The sequence below is a fragment of the Scatophagus argus genome, chromosome 4 (assembly GCF_020382885.2).
Source record: "Scatophagus argus isolate fScaArg1 chromosome 4, fScaArg1.pri, whole genome shotgun sequence".
Lineage (NCBI taxonomy): Eukaryota > Metazoa > Chordata > Actinopteri > Scatophagidae > Scatophagus > Scatophagus argus.
In genome coordinates this window covers 1,933,915-1,950,596 of record NC_058496.1, presented here as the reverse complement: position 1 = coordinate 1,950,596, position 16,682 = coordinate 1,933,915, and the positions used below count along the sequence as shown (strand labels likewise).

Genomic DNA, 16,682 nt, shown 5'->3' with positions numbered 1-16,682 from the left:
GGGAAACAAAGGGAAAAACGCCCACTGAGAGGCTCGGGGCGCAGATGCTGCCTCTACAAACATGTCCAAATATGACTTTGTTCTCGTGCAAATTGGAAAAATGTGCACAACAGTCGTAGTGTCATCACAGCATATATTTCCTTACACAAAGTGAAAAGATTCAAAAACAAGCTGTTGTACTGGGTGTGAGACCTTCATTTACATGCCGTCAACGTAGCAGCCATTGCCATGCACTTCCATTGTGGTTTATTAGTGACAGTTTACACCAGACGAGGGTGCACACGTGGATCTACATGGACGTCAAAAGAGGGAATCGACCACATATCGATTCTCCGTGAAGTGCCTACGTTGTCAATGCAGCAAATCTCCATATATCTGCTTTTATTTATTCATAACCAGCCACATTTCTCTTCCCCACAAAGTCCACTGCTGGCTCCACTCTGGAGATGATGTGGAGTGGAGGGAGCTCGCACAAAGCAATAGAATCTGTCACACAACAGAGTTTTCTGGTCACAGAGGATATCCTGCCACGGCTTCATGATGAATGGCTGTTTGTGGTTTTATCTCGCTGTGGAGAAATAACTTGGAAGAAGAAAAAAAATAAAAGACATTTCCCCAGACCGTCGAACTCCATCTGGCTCCAGCCGTGGTAGTCTGCTATATGATGGGATCAATAAGGCTGACAAAGAGCCCAAAAAAGCAGGATATCTCTGTTTAAGACATACTGATTAATTACCTCTATGAGTGTGTGCGTGTCTGCTGGATATCCCTCTTGAGATTTTGTGTGTTTGCATATGGTTTGCGTTTGTAATGCTCGCATGGCCATATCATAAGGTTTTTTAAAGAGACACAGAGAGGATTCTGGACATTAATCAAACGCTGGTCCGAGTAAAGAAAGAAGCATAGCAGCCGCTTCAAAGGCAGCGAGCAACACAGAGCTGTCTTTGGACAGCACAAAATTGGCCCGCTCATTCCATTTGTAAAGCAATTTATGAAACAGATGGCTTTGAATTTGGTCATTTTATCAAGAGACGACTGCTCTCCTCTTACTAGTTTCAATCTGTTGGTTCTTGTTTCGGCTGTAGGCAGAGCTATAATAGCAGAGCGGGCCGCGACCTGTTTTCCCTCAGGTTCAAAGATGTCCTCCCTGCCCTCCTCCTTCTCCTCCTGAGTGTGGAGCAGATAGAGGACCTTTCATCTTGTTCAAAGTAGTTACAGGAATTCTGTATCAGCAGAGAGCTCAGGAGTGTAAAGCCTTATAATCAACTCGGTGTGCTCGCTGTACAGTATATTGCACTGCGTAATTCACTGTGTAGTCATCCAGTGCAACTGTCAGAAGAGCTCCACTTAAACAGTGTCTCTCCTAATCCCTCGCTGTCCTCCCACGCAGGTGTCAGACAGGTGTGACTATGTTTTCGTGAATGGCAAGGAGATGAAGGGCAAGGTGAGGATGATGGTGAACTTCACCCACGGGTACCTGAGCGCTCAGCTGGAGCTCAGCGTGTGGATCCCCCGACTGCCCCTCCAGATTGAGGTGTCAGACACGGAGCTGAGCCAGATCAAAGGGTGGAGGGTCCCCGTCATGGCCGCCGGTCAGAGGTACAGTACTGCAGCCTCACTGCTTATTCACCATTTCTCTGGATTTGTCAGGATGAAAATAAATAAAGGCTAATTGATGGCCGAATTGGATTGCATATGAAGTTGACTTTACATTTGCTTGATTTCACATTACAATTCAACTCATTTTCTCACTTATCCAGTGGAGCAGCATCAAGGTCTGTTTTGATTTGAGTGATCGCAGTTTTTCATCCTTTAACAATGTTGCTGTTCTTGCAGATTCTCCTGCTGGCGTCACATAAATGGCAGCCTTTCAGAGTTCTTTGTCCTCTTTTTGCTGCAGATCTAGCTTGGTTTAATGAACAGCCTTTTCTCCAGGTCATGTACTCGATAAGATAATGATGAGACATATGACTGAACACCACTCCACCGTCTCCTCCTGACTTCAGTCCCACTGACAGTTTTGGCTGATAACAAAATGGCTGACCTGTGCGATACGGCCTGTCATTACGACTGTCTTAAGGTGACCTGCAATCGCGGCTGTTAGCCGTCAGTGGGACAGAACATTATTAGAGCTGTCTGGAGGTCAGCGCTCTCCCCCGGGGCCTCATCACTACCAACACCTGCTCTGCAACTGTTGAAATCCATCAGTTGACGGAGCAGCTATCAGCCTACCTGCAGTAATTACGTCTGGAAAAGCGCAGAGGTTGGACTTGGACTTGGAGTCGTCCCACGCACCAGTGTGGCTACTCTAATTATCCCTGCTCGCCTCTTATTTTGAGTGACAGAGGTGCAGCGTTCGACTAATGCCGCGGCTTGTCGCGGACGCTGCTCTCGCTGCCGCTGCTGCGCCTTTATCAGCGGGGACAGGCGGGTTGTGTTGTCATTGTTGACGCCAGCAACACTGCTGATGGACTGCGCACAGCTTTGTTTCTCCCCGTCTTCCGCCCGTCTCTGTTTATCATGGGATAACAGGCGTGACCTTACACAGTAGCACTACGCCTGTTGGTGAGAGTGGGCATTGGTCCACTGTCCATGAGCCCACGAGGAACAAGCGGCGGGACATTCCTCCGCCAGCCAGGCTGGCACGCAGAGAGGGAAACGGAGAAAGTAAAGAGACATGAGGCCTGTAGCTGGGATGGTTTCAGTCTGTTGACTGACGCCGCCTGTATGGCTCACCTCTTCCCTCCCTAAGCCCTGCCAGAACAGGGACAAGATAAGCCTCAGCAGACAGCAAACCTGAGTGTGGGGGTAGCACCACTCCTGTAACACGTCTTTCAAGATGTGTTTATTAACATTCCTACTTTCTCGCTTTTTTAAATTGTTTTTTTTTTTCTGCTCTTTTCTGAACTGTTTTTATACTTAAGCTGTGTGTCCTGAGCGTTCTCTTTCCACTGTAAAACGAGCAGCTGTACTTTAATTTCCTGCCAGATTCACACAGTAAAAAACAATCAGGCGTCATCAGGCAGAGCTGCGTCTGTATATATAGATGCAGCGCTGCCTATTTCTGTCCAAGCGACCTTCGTCATGTTATCGTAGCAGAAAATGAAATGCAGAAAAATGCCAAAACAAGCGCAGCCCACGATCCACGGGGCACAGCAAAAATAAGCGTGACACACACACATTAATATGCAGCATCTCCTCTGAAGTCTGAGCTGGGCTTGAAAGTGAGCGAAGCAGAAAGAAGAATTGCTTTGTAAAGCAGGTTGTTGTCTGCGCCGAGTGTGATTTGTTTATTAGATTAACCTTAGATTAGATTTCGAGATGGCTGCATGAGCACTGGCATATCAGACTCACGCTGGAGCTAAAATGGACTTCGCTATCAGCTTGTTTTCCGCCCAATCCGTCACACCTGACTAATACCTGCCTCTGCAAACATCTTCATATTTTAAATGCTGTTTCAGTCACTATGTTGGTACTCCTGTAACATCGGTGTCGTTTGTCAGGTCATCAGCCGTGAATGTCAGCTAACAAATTAGACTCAAAACACTGACAATATGATTTCAGAAGGATTTAACCACAGCAGTCATTGATGGGAAACTTTCAATTACTGCCACTGGATTAAACTGGAAGATGGTGACTGAAATTGTCAGCAGGTGCTTGTCTCCTCTGCATCTTAAATGAGTGGAGAGAGAGAGTGTTGAGGCTGCAGAGAACAATAAGGTAAAGGGAACAAAAGCTCATAAGAAAAGTCGATGTTTGAGGAATCTGACCTTGTGCTTTTGTCGGAATAAAGTGAGCAAGTGCTCCATTTTGTGCAGCTCATGGTTCTTCTGCTTGTGTGTGAATTTGAAGGTTGGCCTTTAATTAGCCATTGTGGGCCAAAGTAACCTTCCTGCTCCATGCATTTAATAAAACTAGAAATGCTGAAAAGAAGAGGGACTCAAACAGCCTCATTCTTGCCAGGGATTTTGGCACAGCGTTCCACATATGTGTGTAAAATTACATAAAAGTCATAAGTGGAGCAGTTAACATTCATGAATATGCACTAAATGTGTCATGGAGGGCCTGCTGAGGCACAGATGATCTGCTATTTTAATCTACTGTTAAAAGCCTTTCCAAAATAGTTTTGAAAATGAAACTTTGGAAATAGGATTCAGAGATGTGTCAGCAGTGCCGTGTGAAGACCAAAGAGGAGGGGCCTGGTTAGTCCGACATCTTAACTCAGGCTTAACTCAGAGTTTCAGGAATCCTGAGTTAGGATGGCGTAGACTGTCCGTTAGACTGCAGCTGCTCCAGCCTGTGAAGAAAGATGATTTTTTTCCTATCTTTGAAACTCAAAATGGGACAATGAGGGCTTGAAGGTTACAAGAGACCATAATAAAGACAGAGTACTTGACACTTGGATGGGTCACCAGTTGCTTTTGAACCTTTCTGAATCCTGAATTCAAAGGGTTTTTTTAGTGATCCTACAGTACTTTTTTTTTTCTTTTGTCAGTGTCTGTCACTCGGTCACATGTGAGCCGGTTTCAAGGCCTTAACTCCGAATCTCTCTGGAGCGTGCGGCTGACATCTTTGTTCAAATGTCGATGACTGGATGGAAAGGCGGGTGGAAGTCAGTCAGCTCGCCATATGATCAGCGCTTTTCTGTTTGCAAGGGTCCCAGCTGAGCCCCAATGCAGGACCGAAGAGCTTTTACTGCATTTATTCTCCCAGATCCACTGTTCAGACGCTGCCTCCTCAACATCTCAGGGTGCTGTATCTGTTGTTGTTTGTTGTTTGTTGAAGCAAAATTTGAAAAAAAAATCTTCATGGGCAAAATATAATGATACTGTAGCTGTTCTGTAACCATTTAAACCTAGTTTGTCATACTCAAAGCAATTTTCCTGGCGAGAAAGAGCTGAGCCTCTGTCGCCTGATTTGTTGCGTAAGGTAATAAAATTAGATTTGCTTGCAACAGAGCAATCAGGCAGGCCATTAAGCAAAGCAGTAAGGAGACGCATGTGCATTCACATTTCAGAAAGGAGAGACGCTGAGAAGGAAGAACGATGGCCTCTGCGTCACTGATGTTTGACAGAGAGACCAGTTTAATTAAAACGGCGCTGAAAATACCACAAACCACATATCATTGCAGATGTTTTCCCATCCATCAAGCGTATGTGTACGCTGCCACAGTTGTTACAATGAAATTACAACCTGACTGATGCTGGATTTTTGGAGTTTAGGGAGTAATCAAACTCTGAACATAAATATTCTTAAATGTATTGTTGACATCAGTAATGAATAAAGATGTCGACTTATGAAAGAGTCCCCGGACGTCTCCACTTCCTCCTACCTTACAAAAGTGAAGCTAAAATATCCCCGATGTGAGAGCTGCCATCTTGTTCTGGTGATGTCATTTGGAACCAGACTCTGTGCAGTACATGAATGAAATTTTTCGACTAAAGTTCAAAGACCAATTCATCATGAGAGAAACAGGAATTTGTGTACCAAATTTCTTTGCCATCCGTCCAGTAATTTCTGTTAAGTATTAGGTTGGGATATTGACCTGGTTGACCTGAGGCAGCACTGCTAGCATGGCTGTCAAAGATCAGCTATTGTTGTTTTCTTTTTCGTGGCTAGGTCCACACGAGACAGTGAGGACGAGGATGATGAAGACAGGCGAGGGCGAAGCTGCACCCTGCAGTACCAGCACGCCATGGTCAGAGTCCTGACCCATTTCGTAGCCGAGTCAGCTGATCCCCGAGGCCAGACCAGCTTCATGCTGGGCACTGACTGGCAGGTGGACATCACCGAGCTGGTGTGGGACTTCCTGAAGGTGGAGGACGCTCAGATTGCACAGCTGCTGGACAAGAGGGTACTGGTGGGACTGGACATGGGGATGACCACTATCCAGGTAGGCCAGGAGTTTGCTTTCATTTGAGGTTTAACATTCAGCTTGGTTATCACAAGACAAAACTGAATAACAAAGTCATAGCTGTGGTCCCTTTATGCTTCTCACCAAAGACAAAAAATATTGAACAAATGAAGAAAGTCGTAACATAAAACTATTGTGGAGATTCAGGAGGTTTGTTTTTCCAAACGTAGCATTTAGATATTTAGAAGGCAAAACGTCAGTGAGAGAAATGAGCCTGTGTTAAGATGACCCAAACCGTCAGCTGCTGTCACATTTACTCATCCAGTGAGGGATTTCTGTTGACATGCAGCAGCACACACTTTGAGTTTCATCTCCAAACCAATAATCCAGCTGAACGCTCTGATTGTGACTGCTCGTGTTTCCTGTCTCGCTGTGGCCGTGTTTCCACATCTCAGTAATTACTCCGCTGAGTGTAATGAGATCATAAATGCTGGCTAACACTGTAAAAATAAAACCAAAGTTGTAATAAACCTGAACTACTCTTGCACTCAGCAGTGCTTAACTTTAACCTCATTACAGAGACGTTGTTGCTGATACATGAGCTAAGAAGTGTCGTAGTTCTAACATTTCACTTGGGCCAGTGGTTCCCCAATGAACTCTGATATTTCTCGTGTCACATTTGACCCTCTGGCCTCTTGTCGTTCTGTAATTTCCCAGTTATGGGACTAATAAAGGATTATCTTATCTTATCCTTCTGCTCATCAAAGCTCTGCGAGCAGCAAGAGGAGGGACTGGACACAGTGCATATGTGTTGTATCGGTCTGTGACCTGGAGCTTTAGTCACACCTGTGTGGAAATCAGTACCTTCCTCCAATCCTGTGATGTCAGCTTATTGTGCTGAGGACGCAGGAGGCGGACAACAATTAAACAATCAAAGAAGGACGTGGGTTAGATTTTCATGGGGACGTGAAAGCCGTCTGCAGAGGCTCCCTGCAAGCTGAGGCTTTTTGCATATGTGATCGACTTGTGACAGGAAATTCTTGTCATCCTGAGGTTTTATTTATAGAGCCAACGCACCCGTAAAGGAAGTATTTTTTTCTGTCTGTACAAAACAACATTAAGCTGTGCTCTCATCATGTGATACACACGAGTCCTAGAAGACTTTTTCCTCCAAAGTTTACGTTCTCCAAGAAGCAGCTGTAAGACAGCGTCTGAATGTATTTGAGCGTCACACCTGCAGCAAAATGGTTCATTTAACATTCATTCATGATAACATTTGAAAAGCATAGAAGAGCTGCACGATTAAATCATTTTGTAGTTAGCAGAGGACTAAAATATGGGTGGCTAATTTTATACCTGGGAGGGCAAACTTTCTCAGCTTCACGCGCCCACTGAGCAGCTTTCATAAGAGCAGACAGGGGCCTTGCTTCTGAAGCTGTATCCAGATATACTGTAAAAGCACTCTGACCAGTGGACATTCCTCAGCTTCAGCGTGGTACACAATGTGAATGTGCTCCAGGAGCAACACCAGATGCCACAGCAGTGGCTGTGACTTCTACCTCCTTTTGTGGAGTGCAGACAGGTGGAGCCGGTGCTGCCGTGAGCGCGTCCTCCCCCTCGGCCCTCTGCTTTGTCAGGCTCTTCAGGCTAACTGGATGAGTATCAGCTCGCTAATGACATCCGTGTGAATGGGACCTGCTCCTTGGCGTCCTGCTCGGTGTGGCAAAAACATCCACGCCATCAGGAATCGAGCAGACTGGAAACCGTGACTGCCCGAGCAACGCACCACGCCACGCAGGCTGATGCGGAGACGTTTATGTGTGCATACAAAGTCACACACACTACACACGGCGTTTATCTGAAACATTGTCAGACTTCCTGCTTCTGTTTTGGGGTTAAAATGCGCCTTTCTTCTGGATTAGCAGTATTAATCAAAGGGATTCTTACCTACAGGAGGTATGGGTTGGATGGCAGCCAAGTCGAGTGTTGTTTGATCTACACAGCCTGAGAAAAGAGATAAAATAAAAAGTAGGTTCCGAGTATCATTTTGCATATTGCAAAGGGGCTTGTGAGGCTTTTATGTTCAGATGAAACACTTGGAAAGATACTTTCATAAATCACCTATAACTCGTGGTAATCCGCTTTATTTCTTGTTGGTGACATCTTCACTGCTAAATGCTTATTGATGTGCTGCTGCCAGGAATCAGCTGTCAATCAAGCGGTGTGACGAGCGGGACTTATTTCTGTTCTGTTGGTGAAGTTTCTACAGGCGCCGCTCTGTTTCACCGCTTGGCTGCCGCTGCCGATTCCTCCTGGGAGAGACCTCGGCGACCCTCGGTGTTTAGAGCAGGAAATGAAAAGGCTCCCATGAACAAGCCATACAGTCGGCTCGGTCACCGTTTGTAGAGTAACACAACGTGATTGATCATGTTTTGAGTGTTTCAGGGGAATATTGTGAAAGAAAATCTGTTGTTCATCTTGCTGCAGCAGGAGTCTGTAAAGTCTGTCTTTTTGTGTTCGTGTTTCTGTTGTCGTGCGCCTCCCAGGTGCTGTCTCCTTTATCAGACTCCATCCTGGCAGAGAAGACTATCACAGTGGTGGATGACAAAGTGACCATCACGGAGTTGGGGGTTCAGCTGGTGACCGGCCTCTCTATGAGCCTGCAGCTCAGTCCAGGAAGCAACAGAGCCATCCTGGCTACCACGACCACACAGGAGGTTCTGCAGAGCCCCAAACAGGTCGGCATACTGAACTACCAACTGATGATTTAATAGTATTGTGTTTTATCTGGGTTTAGCAGTAATTCAAGCTAAGCTTTCTGTACAGTAAAGAAATCAAAATGCATGTTTTTGTACAAGTGTGTAAAGGTGGTCCTGGAAGGAAGGAAATTACAGTCAGCATTTTTCTCTATTTTCTGAGGTTTTATGGACAAAAAGATTAATTGTTTCATTGAGAGTCTAATCAGGACTTTAATTGATTGTTAAGATGAATGTTAGTTGCAGCCCTTTATATAAGAGACCTGAAGTAAAGTCTGAAATACACAATTAACAGAGAACCGAGCTTTGCTTTGCAGCACACACCAAACCTCCTTTACAAAAACGATGGCGATAATAATCTAACAGATTAAAACAAAGAGCAGTAATTATTTCCAAATCCATTTAGCCAGGTCTGATTAAGGCAGAGAATGATGTTAATTTGTTTTACAAAAGTAATTATTATCTGTTAGCATATTATATTGTTCTTCTTCTTCAGTGGTTTGATAGCCGTTTGATGAAAGACAGAATTTCATATGTGCTACAGCCAAAAATGTGCATCCTGCAGCTTGTACAAAACAAAAGATGTATTCCAGATTCCATTTCACACCATCAGCGTCCTCAAATGAACAATTTTACAAATAAAGAAAGCTGTGAGTGTGCATGTGCTCATGTACACGCGTCTGTTTGTTTGTTCCACTCCATCCATAACCCTCTTAACTCCGAGGCTTGGAAGCCAGAGTGTGACAGAATGTGTTTCCTTGGGCAGCTAATAGAAACTGGAGCTTAATCTCAGAACATGCAAAAGCAACACCACTGCTTCTGTACCAAAATATGACTCAGAGGCCAAATCACGTTCTGCTTCCCTTCGCTGTGGCTACTCTCGCTGTGGCCTCTTTGATGTGCCCATCAAGCCCTCTCACATGTTCTCTGAACTGATCCTTTACTTCCCTCCAAGTAAGGGAGGATGGGAAGGCCATTTATCTGCTGTATCTCCACACGCAAAAAGTGAAGATAAGCAGGCAGAGCTGCACTCTAAGTCCTCTGGTTCCAGTAATTACGGAGCATTGACAGACCACTGTGGGGATGTACTTGTGCGCCTTTGGGGATTTGTCTTTCTGCAAAATTAAAAGGCAAATGGTGAAACTGCAGCAGGAGGCCTTAAGACGCCTTTGTATGGCAAATCCTCATTCACCGAACAATGTTTAATTTAATGTAAGTGTTTGATCTTTTCCGCCTATCCTTTAATCTGCCCCCCCCCCAGCTTACAGAGGATAGCCGCTGAGTTAGCACAACTACGTGAGCTTGTGTTCTACTTGTAATGTCTTCTATAATTAGAAAACTCCATATATACTGTATAATGTACATCTGTATGGTGTATTGACAAAAGGATTAATGATGTGACCTTTTTTAACAATTCACTATACAGGCCAGAGGGTAAATGCTAGTGGAAGAAGCATCGGGTTATTAGCGGGGTACCTGGACAGCATTGGGTTGATGCTACACAGAAAACAATCAAATGTTCTCAGGAAATGAGACTAGCTGCAGTGTTTTTTGTTTCTATAACTGCCGTTGATTATTTATTTTCTCTCTCTGCCTGCACATGGTTGTGTGTGTTTCCACAGGAGGCCGTGATCAGCGCCTGGCTGCAGTTCAGCGACGGCTCTGTGGCTCCTCTAGACTTGTACAACCCCGACTTTTTCATCCTGACAGCAACCTCTCTGGACGAGGAGGTAGTAACAGTGCAGCAGCACCCCTCTTGGAAGTGGCCTGTCATTGTGACGGAGGCAGAGGGCCAAGGCCTGCTGGTCAGGGTGGAGATGACTGTTTGTGAGGTCTGCCAGAAGTTCAAGCGCCGCAGCATCCTGGCAGCAGGGAACTGTAACGTCAAGGTGAAGTTTGGTCAGAGTGACAGCTCAAGGGGAGGGAGCAGCGACTACGGCCCTGATGGAGATGATATGGAGAACAGAGGCAGATTCTCCCCCTCCCAGGACAGGACCGGCCTTGACACCCACTACTACGGCAGCTCCATCTCTGACATGGAAGATGGGGTGCTGAGGAGAGCCACCACCACTAGAAGTGCTATAATGCGCAGACCCAGCGGGGACAAACTCTCAGATGATGGTAGCCAAGACATGCCGATTGATTTTGCTGACTTCCCTGCACAAGTGGACCTTCCTCGTGGCCGTAACATGGATGACGATCTCATTCAGACGGCTCGTGGGCTCACAGACCTGGAGATCGGCATGTACGCCCTGCTGGGGGTCTTCTGCCTCGCCATCCTGGTCTTTCTCATCAACTGCATCTCCTACACCCTGAAATACCGCCACAAGGAGCTCTCGATTGAGGGCCAGGAGAACATGAACCACGCCCACGATTGGGTGTGGCTGGGGAACGAAGCAGAGCTGCTGGAGAGCCAAATCAGCCTGTCACCTCAGCAGGAGGAGCAGACCTCCATGATGGACTCGAGCAGCGGACTCGAGGAAGGCAGCCACCTGTTGAACGGAGGCTCGGTCCAGAAGAACGTGCAGGGCCAAGTGCATCGGGCTGCAGACACAGGCTGCACAGCCAAGGACAGCAAAGGAGACTCACCCACCACCAAGAGGAAGCGAGTCAAGTTCACCACGTTCACCACCATCCCCTCGGACAATAGCTACTCCACTGTTAACACACTGACTGGAAGCCACAGTCAGGACATTAAGTGGGTGTGCCAAGACGTGGAGCTGGGAGACTCCAAGGAGTTGCGCACTTACATGGAAAGGTTAAATGACAGTGCTTTAAACGAGGTGGCATAATGTACTGTGTGCTCTGGTAACAAACTCACCCTTATGCCTTTCAGAGGAAAGTGGCTCTGGAGAAAAACCAGGTCTCTCACAGGTGAGGCTGAAAGAAATTTACTTCAGAATCACCCCAAACTGCCAAACAGTCGGTACATTTTAAGAGGATCGTCTTGATTTCCCAAGTGACTGGTGATGAATCACTAACAGTAAACGTGTCAGTGAGTGAGGACGTCAGGTGGTTCTTCTGTTCATTTGTTTATCAGATGATTACCTTTTTATCTCGTTTTATTACTACAGGGTTTAGTTAGACTGGAGGACTGATTGGCAGCAACGCTGACCTGTGATATTAAGACAACATGTAGATTTTAAAAACAGTAACACGACTAGGTAGATGTTCCGGATGTGTGTGCACATTAAATGGTTTTGGAAGTTTTGTAACACTTTGGATATTAATTTCCTACGCCAGATCCTTATTCTGTCGGAAGAGTCCTGGAAAGGCCAAAGCAAGCCGAGACAAATTTCTGCATGTTGCTGGGGAAAAAAAAAAAGAAAAAAAAAAAAGGGCACAACTTTCTGGTTCATTCTCATCCTCCTTAACACAGCAGAAGACCTGTCATGTATGTACTGAACAGTCTCCAAAGCATTGTATCGTTGCTCTGTATATTGTATTTTCATAACATTTAAGAAATACACAACAATGTCAAGAGCGTGCAATAGCTTTTATTCATCGCAGCGTCACCAGGCCCTTTCTCGAGAGGGAGGGGAGCCAATCCTCTTTGTATCAGGAGTTCAGGAGCTCTTTAAAACCGACCAGCGGAGGAGGCAGCGGCCATTAACACTCTCATCTCGTCTGTTAGAACCCAGAACCCTGATGTGACGGCCAGTGCATGAAGGGAGCTTTTAAATTAAAAGGCTGGACAACATGGTAATGTGACATTTCCTACAGCCACCCCCCCACCTCCCACCACCAGTTTAAAGTTTTGTTAGCTTTGAAGAAAATGCCAATTAAGGTCTCATTAACCTTCGTCCCATCGCCTCCAGGAAAAGCATACTGATGGGCAAACTGGGAGGAAACGCGCCCTCCATGTGGATGCAAAGAGAGATAATTACAGGAAAGGTGGGAAATGTTTTCTTTTTGGAAATGGATCTTTTATTATCCAGATAATTGCACAAATAATAATCATCTCTGAAAACTTCCCAAACAAAGGCAGTCGGCTGAAAAATTGCATTTTGCTCAGCGAGCGTTATTATCGTCACAGTGGTGTTGGCTGATTGTGTTTTTTTTGTGTTATTATTTTCCATCGAGCAGAGAAATGCTCACATTATGTTAACTGTTGCTGCAGCGTGGATCTGATTGTTAATCAGCAAAGCTCACGGCATTAGCTTTGAAGAGGGGAGGTGAGACACCACAGCAAACGGCAGCACTACCTCGAGCGTAATTAGGGATGCTATTTAGATTAGCTCAGTTATGTCAACAGTCAGCGCCGAACGAAGCCTCACCAGATGCCGTGTGAAAGTTTAGTGGCTTCAAGCAGCTTGGCGACTGATTCTCTTTTCTTCCTCTGTGGTGCTGATATTGATCCACCACATGCTGAGGCAGGACACTGGATTAACATTTAACCTGACAAATGGATATTAGGATAATTAAAGGAGAAGTTCAGAATTTTTTGCACTTTGCTTCCTCGCCAAGAGAAATCAAATTAGAAGATCAACGCTGTTGTCGTGTGGGAACATAGGAAGCCACGACCAGCAGGTGGTTAGCTTAACTCAGCTTAGCTTAGCTTAGCTTAGCTGCGCATTCACTCTGAAGATATGGCATCTGAATCACTGAGTGTTGGAAGTTAATGACTCCTGTTTCTAGCTTCATATTTACCACAAAAATGCCAAACTATCAATTAAAAATGGTATCAATTAAAAAATGACAACACAATCCCAGTACCCTTAAGATGATGCCAATGCTAATAGAGCACTTCACCTCATACCTTCATTTCTCTGTGCTTGATGAGCACATGATGACGTACCATCCTTTGGCATCATTTTTCATTTTGAAGTCTTCACTTTGGCCACTTCAGCTTAACGGCGGCTCTCACGCACACGAAGAGAGGAAAAACTCTCCCTCCTCCCTCGTTTTGTCTCCGTTTCCGCTCTGTCCTGAAATACGTGTTGCGATCTTCTGTCTCCTGTGTTGGAGGCTACAGGGGATTGAAGCAAAGTCCATGTGCAGCATGTGTGCTGGATCAGGGCTGCTGTGCTCAGCCTGTGGACTGTGAAGGGCGAGGAGAACCCGTATCGGTCCGGGGGGGATTTGACTGTCAGCCACCAGGGGCATGATTGATGGAGGGTGCTGTGTAATTAAAACACCACGGCAACTCCCTCTTGGTGACCGTCGTCGGTGGCTTCAGCCTCTTCAGGTAGGAACAGAACAGCGCAGCCCATTAACGACCCAGCGTCTCCGCCCCCCTGGGCTCTGGTCTTAGACATATGTTCACATGCGCTGGGATGTGGCACAGGAGATCTAATGGCTGTATTCACTTCCACTCTTGGAGTAGGGTAACTAAAGACTCATTTTTGTTGGCCTTGAAGTCTTGACTTCCCTGAAAGGAAAAGAAAAAACCTTCCCCAGGCCTCCATCTTAAATGGATTTTTAATTAAATTGATGATGTGAGACCAACAAACTCTCACTAATGGTTGGCTGTGCTCCCTGTGGTCCTAATGTGCTGGGTCTGAATTTGCAATTTCCAAACGATTATTCGCTCCTTGATTTATGTTGCTTCTTTTGAATTCGTTTTTAAATCAGCTTGCAGTAGTTTTACAGCAACTAAACACACACAAACGCGCCGTCGCAGAGGAGCGAAGGAGCAGCTGACAAGGTCGGCTTGACATTCCGGTCTGACCGATTCCTCCAGATGGAGCCGCGGGGAACCAAAGACAACATTGTTCATAAACAAAACCCTTGTGCCAAATCTGTGTCTTGTAAACACAATCTCCCACCTGACCAGTACGGCACAGAGGGAACACACAAAACACACACACACACACACACACACAAACGTTCAAACACAGGGAGTAACTCGTCTCATCAGCCTTTTAAGAGCACTTTACTGACTACATTAGCTGAGCTCCCCACCACAGTCTCAACCTCAGCCTGACCCTCCTTATTCCACAGCTTTCTTACTGTAAAAAAAACAAACAAACAAAACAACCCACAAATACTTCAAAACCTGCAATGTGTTTGTGTATCTCTAAATACTTTACTTACTTTCCTGCCAGTGGCCATCTGAAGATGTAAATCTTGGGTCATTGCACAATTAATGTCTTAAAACAGCTGAGCGCTGTAGGTTTTTTGTGAGAAATGTTGCAAATAAATAGGAGGTAATGGACTTTTCTAAGCTGTGGATTAATACACATTTGGTGCCCCAGTGACTATGAGTTTATCAGATTGTACCACAATGCAACAGTAAACAATGAAAAAGAGGCGACTTTACATCTCTTTTTCTTTGAAGGAGACATTTTGAAGCTTGCTGTAAGCTAATGCGACTTTTCCTGCGGGCCATCAGCCAATCACAGCACAGAGGTGTATAACGTAACATAAAGACGTAATCATTTCAGTTTGGATGGCTCGGAGGTATGTACCTTAGCGTTATTTACACATGCGAGCCTGATTTGCATGCAGTCTTGAGGCCAAAGGGAGCCAGTGGAAGCACCAGCTGAAAACGCCTGCTTTGACTCGTTTTAAACTACAGCGCGACAGTAAAGTAAGCAATGAAGGAAAATGTCACTGATGATGTCTTTAATAGCTTGGAGGTCTATGGCACAGAGGAATGAGAGGCATCAGACATCAGTTCATTGTTAGTTTAGGTCTTTTTTGTAATAAGATGTGCTGACAATAAGAGAAACACCAGCAGCCTTATCCCCTGACCGGAACCATAAACACATCAGCCTGTTGGTCCCCAGAATGGAGACGTGTCCCGACAACACCAGGAGACAATCAGCTGATAAACTCACACATAGCAGTATGACCACACGCAGTACAAAACGCATTAGCAATGACTCAATAAACAGCATCAGCAGCCGTGAGGCGAGCGACCAAACGTGTCCTTTAGAGGTACCAGCCCAGCAGGAGACTCTGCACAGAGGAGCGACATATCAGCCAGCACTCTGAGGCAGGCTGCCGTTTTTCTGCCTGCCGGAAAACAATGGAAGGTCAGGAGGCTACCGAGATACACCTGGCTGGAGTCGTATTCCTCAACGAGGCCGGGGCAGATTTATCTCGATGCCTGTACTGTTTTATGGGAGTCATTCTGTACAAATAAGACACTCTAAACCACCGGCCCTGCACATAATAACAAAGGTTGTAGCTGTAAATCCAGATGGATGTACGCTGTTAAAGCGTTTTATGGTTTCTTATTTCACAGATCATGTGTCTAAACTCCAGCGTGAACAGAAGCACAGACTGCAAGAGGCTCCACACGTGTTTTCTTCTGTTCAGCTCATGTCCTCAGCGCCTTAGAAACAGATCAATCCTGAGTAAAACAACTTGTCTCTTGTCCAACAATGTCCTACAGAAAAGGCTCCAGGATGCCAACCAACAAAGACGGCTCAGATAAGATAATTAGGCCGATGTAAATGTGGATGATTAGTACTCAGAGGTGGGTGATTTGCCTCATTGGCTGTTTTCTTAAACATTGTGTCTGCATTAGCTTATCTTAATTAACATGTGATGATCCCTCCTAATCCTCCAATTACTGGAGGAACATCTTCTGGAGCATCTGCCGGTTGCTCATTACACAGGTAAGACTCAGCCACATGTGCCCGACAAGCAGACGAGGACGAGACAAAACTCAGACTGACATGTGACCATCGGAAAGAATTTCCCTTCGGGGATAAATAAAGGAATTCTGATTCTGATCATAACCACGACACGATTATGAGGTTCATGAAGGTTCATGAAGGTTGTCATTAGATGTAATTGGGTCAGTCAGATGAACTGATCATTCCTTAATGATTCACTAACATGTCCCGATCTGTTCTGTAGTAACTCATCCTTTATTAGGGATCCTTAGGAAAGCTCTTATTAACGAGTCGTGGACTATCAAATCGTTCCTGATCATTAGCTCATTGGTTACTCCTCATCTGTCCCCTGGTAACCATTCACAAAGTCCTGTACCTTACTGTGAGTTACCAACCGGTAGACCAAGCTCAGAAAAGCCCGGAACAGGAGCAGGACTGAGTGTATGCAGGAGGGGCTCTCACCAAGCCGCTGCTGTTTGCTTAAATCCCCACCAATAAATTAAC

The 16,682-nt window shown here is 45.6% G+C and overlaps 1 protein-coding gene across 3 annotated transcripts in view; it reads left to right on the top strand.

Moving 5' to 3' along the window:
* The window catches only part of si:dkeyp-14d3.1 (transmembrane protein 132C), a 107,757-nt gene extending 95,663 nt beyond the window's left edge, over positions 1-12,094 (top strand). For 2 of the 3 annotated variants that reach the window (XM_046386766.1, XM_046386767.1), the window contains 4 exons: positions 1,391-1,599; positions 5,620-5,893; positions 8,401-8,592; positions 10,233-12,094. In XM_046386766.1, the coding sequence (XP_046242722.1) occupies positions 1,391-1,599; positions 5,620-5,893; positions 8,401-8,592; positions 10,233-11,402 (1,845 nt within the window). In that variant the 3' untranslated portion in view covers positions 11,403-12,094. The remainder of the gene's footprint in view (positions 1-1,390; positions 1,600-5,619; positions 5,894-8,400; positions 8,593-10,232) is intronic. The other variant, XR_006843192.1, reaches the window with a different exon arrangement.
* Positions 12,095-16,682: the final 4,588 nt, after the last annotated feature.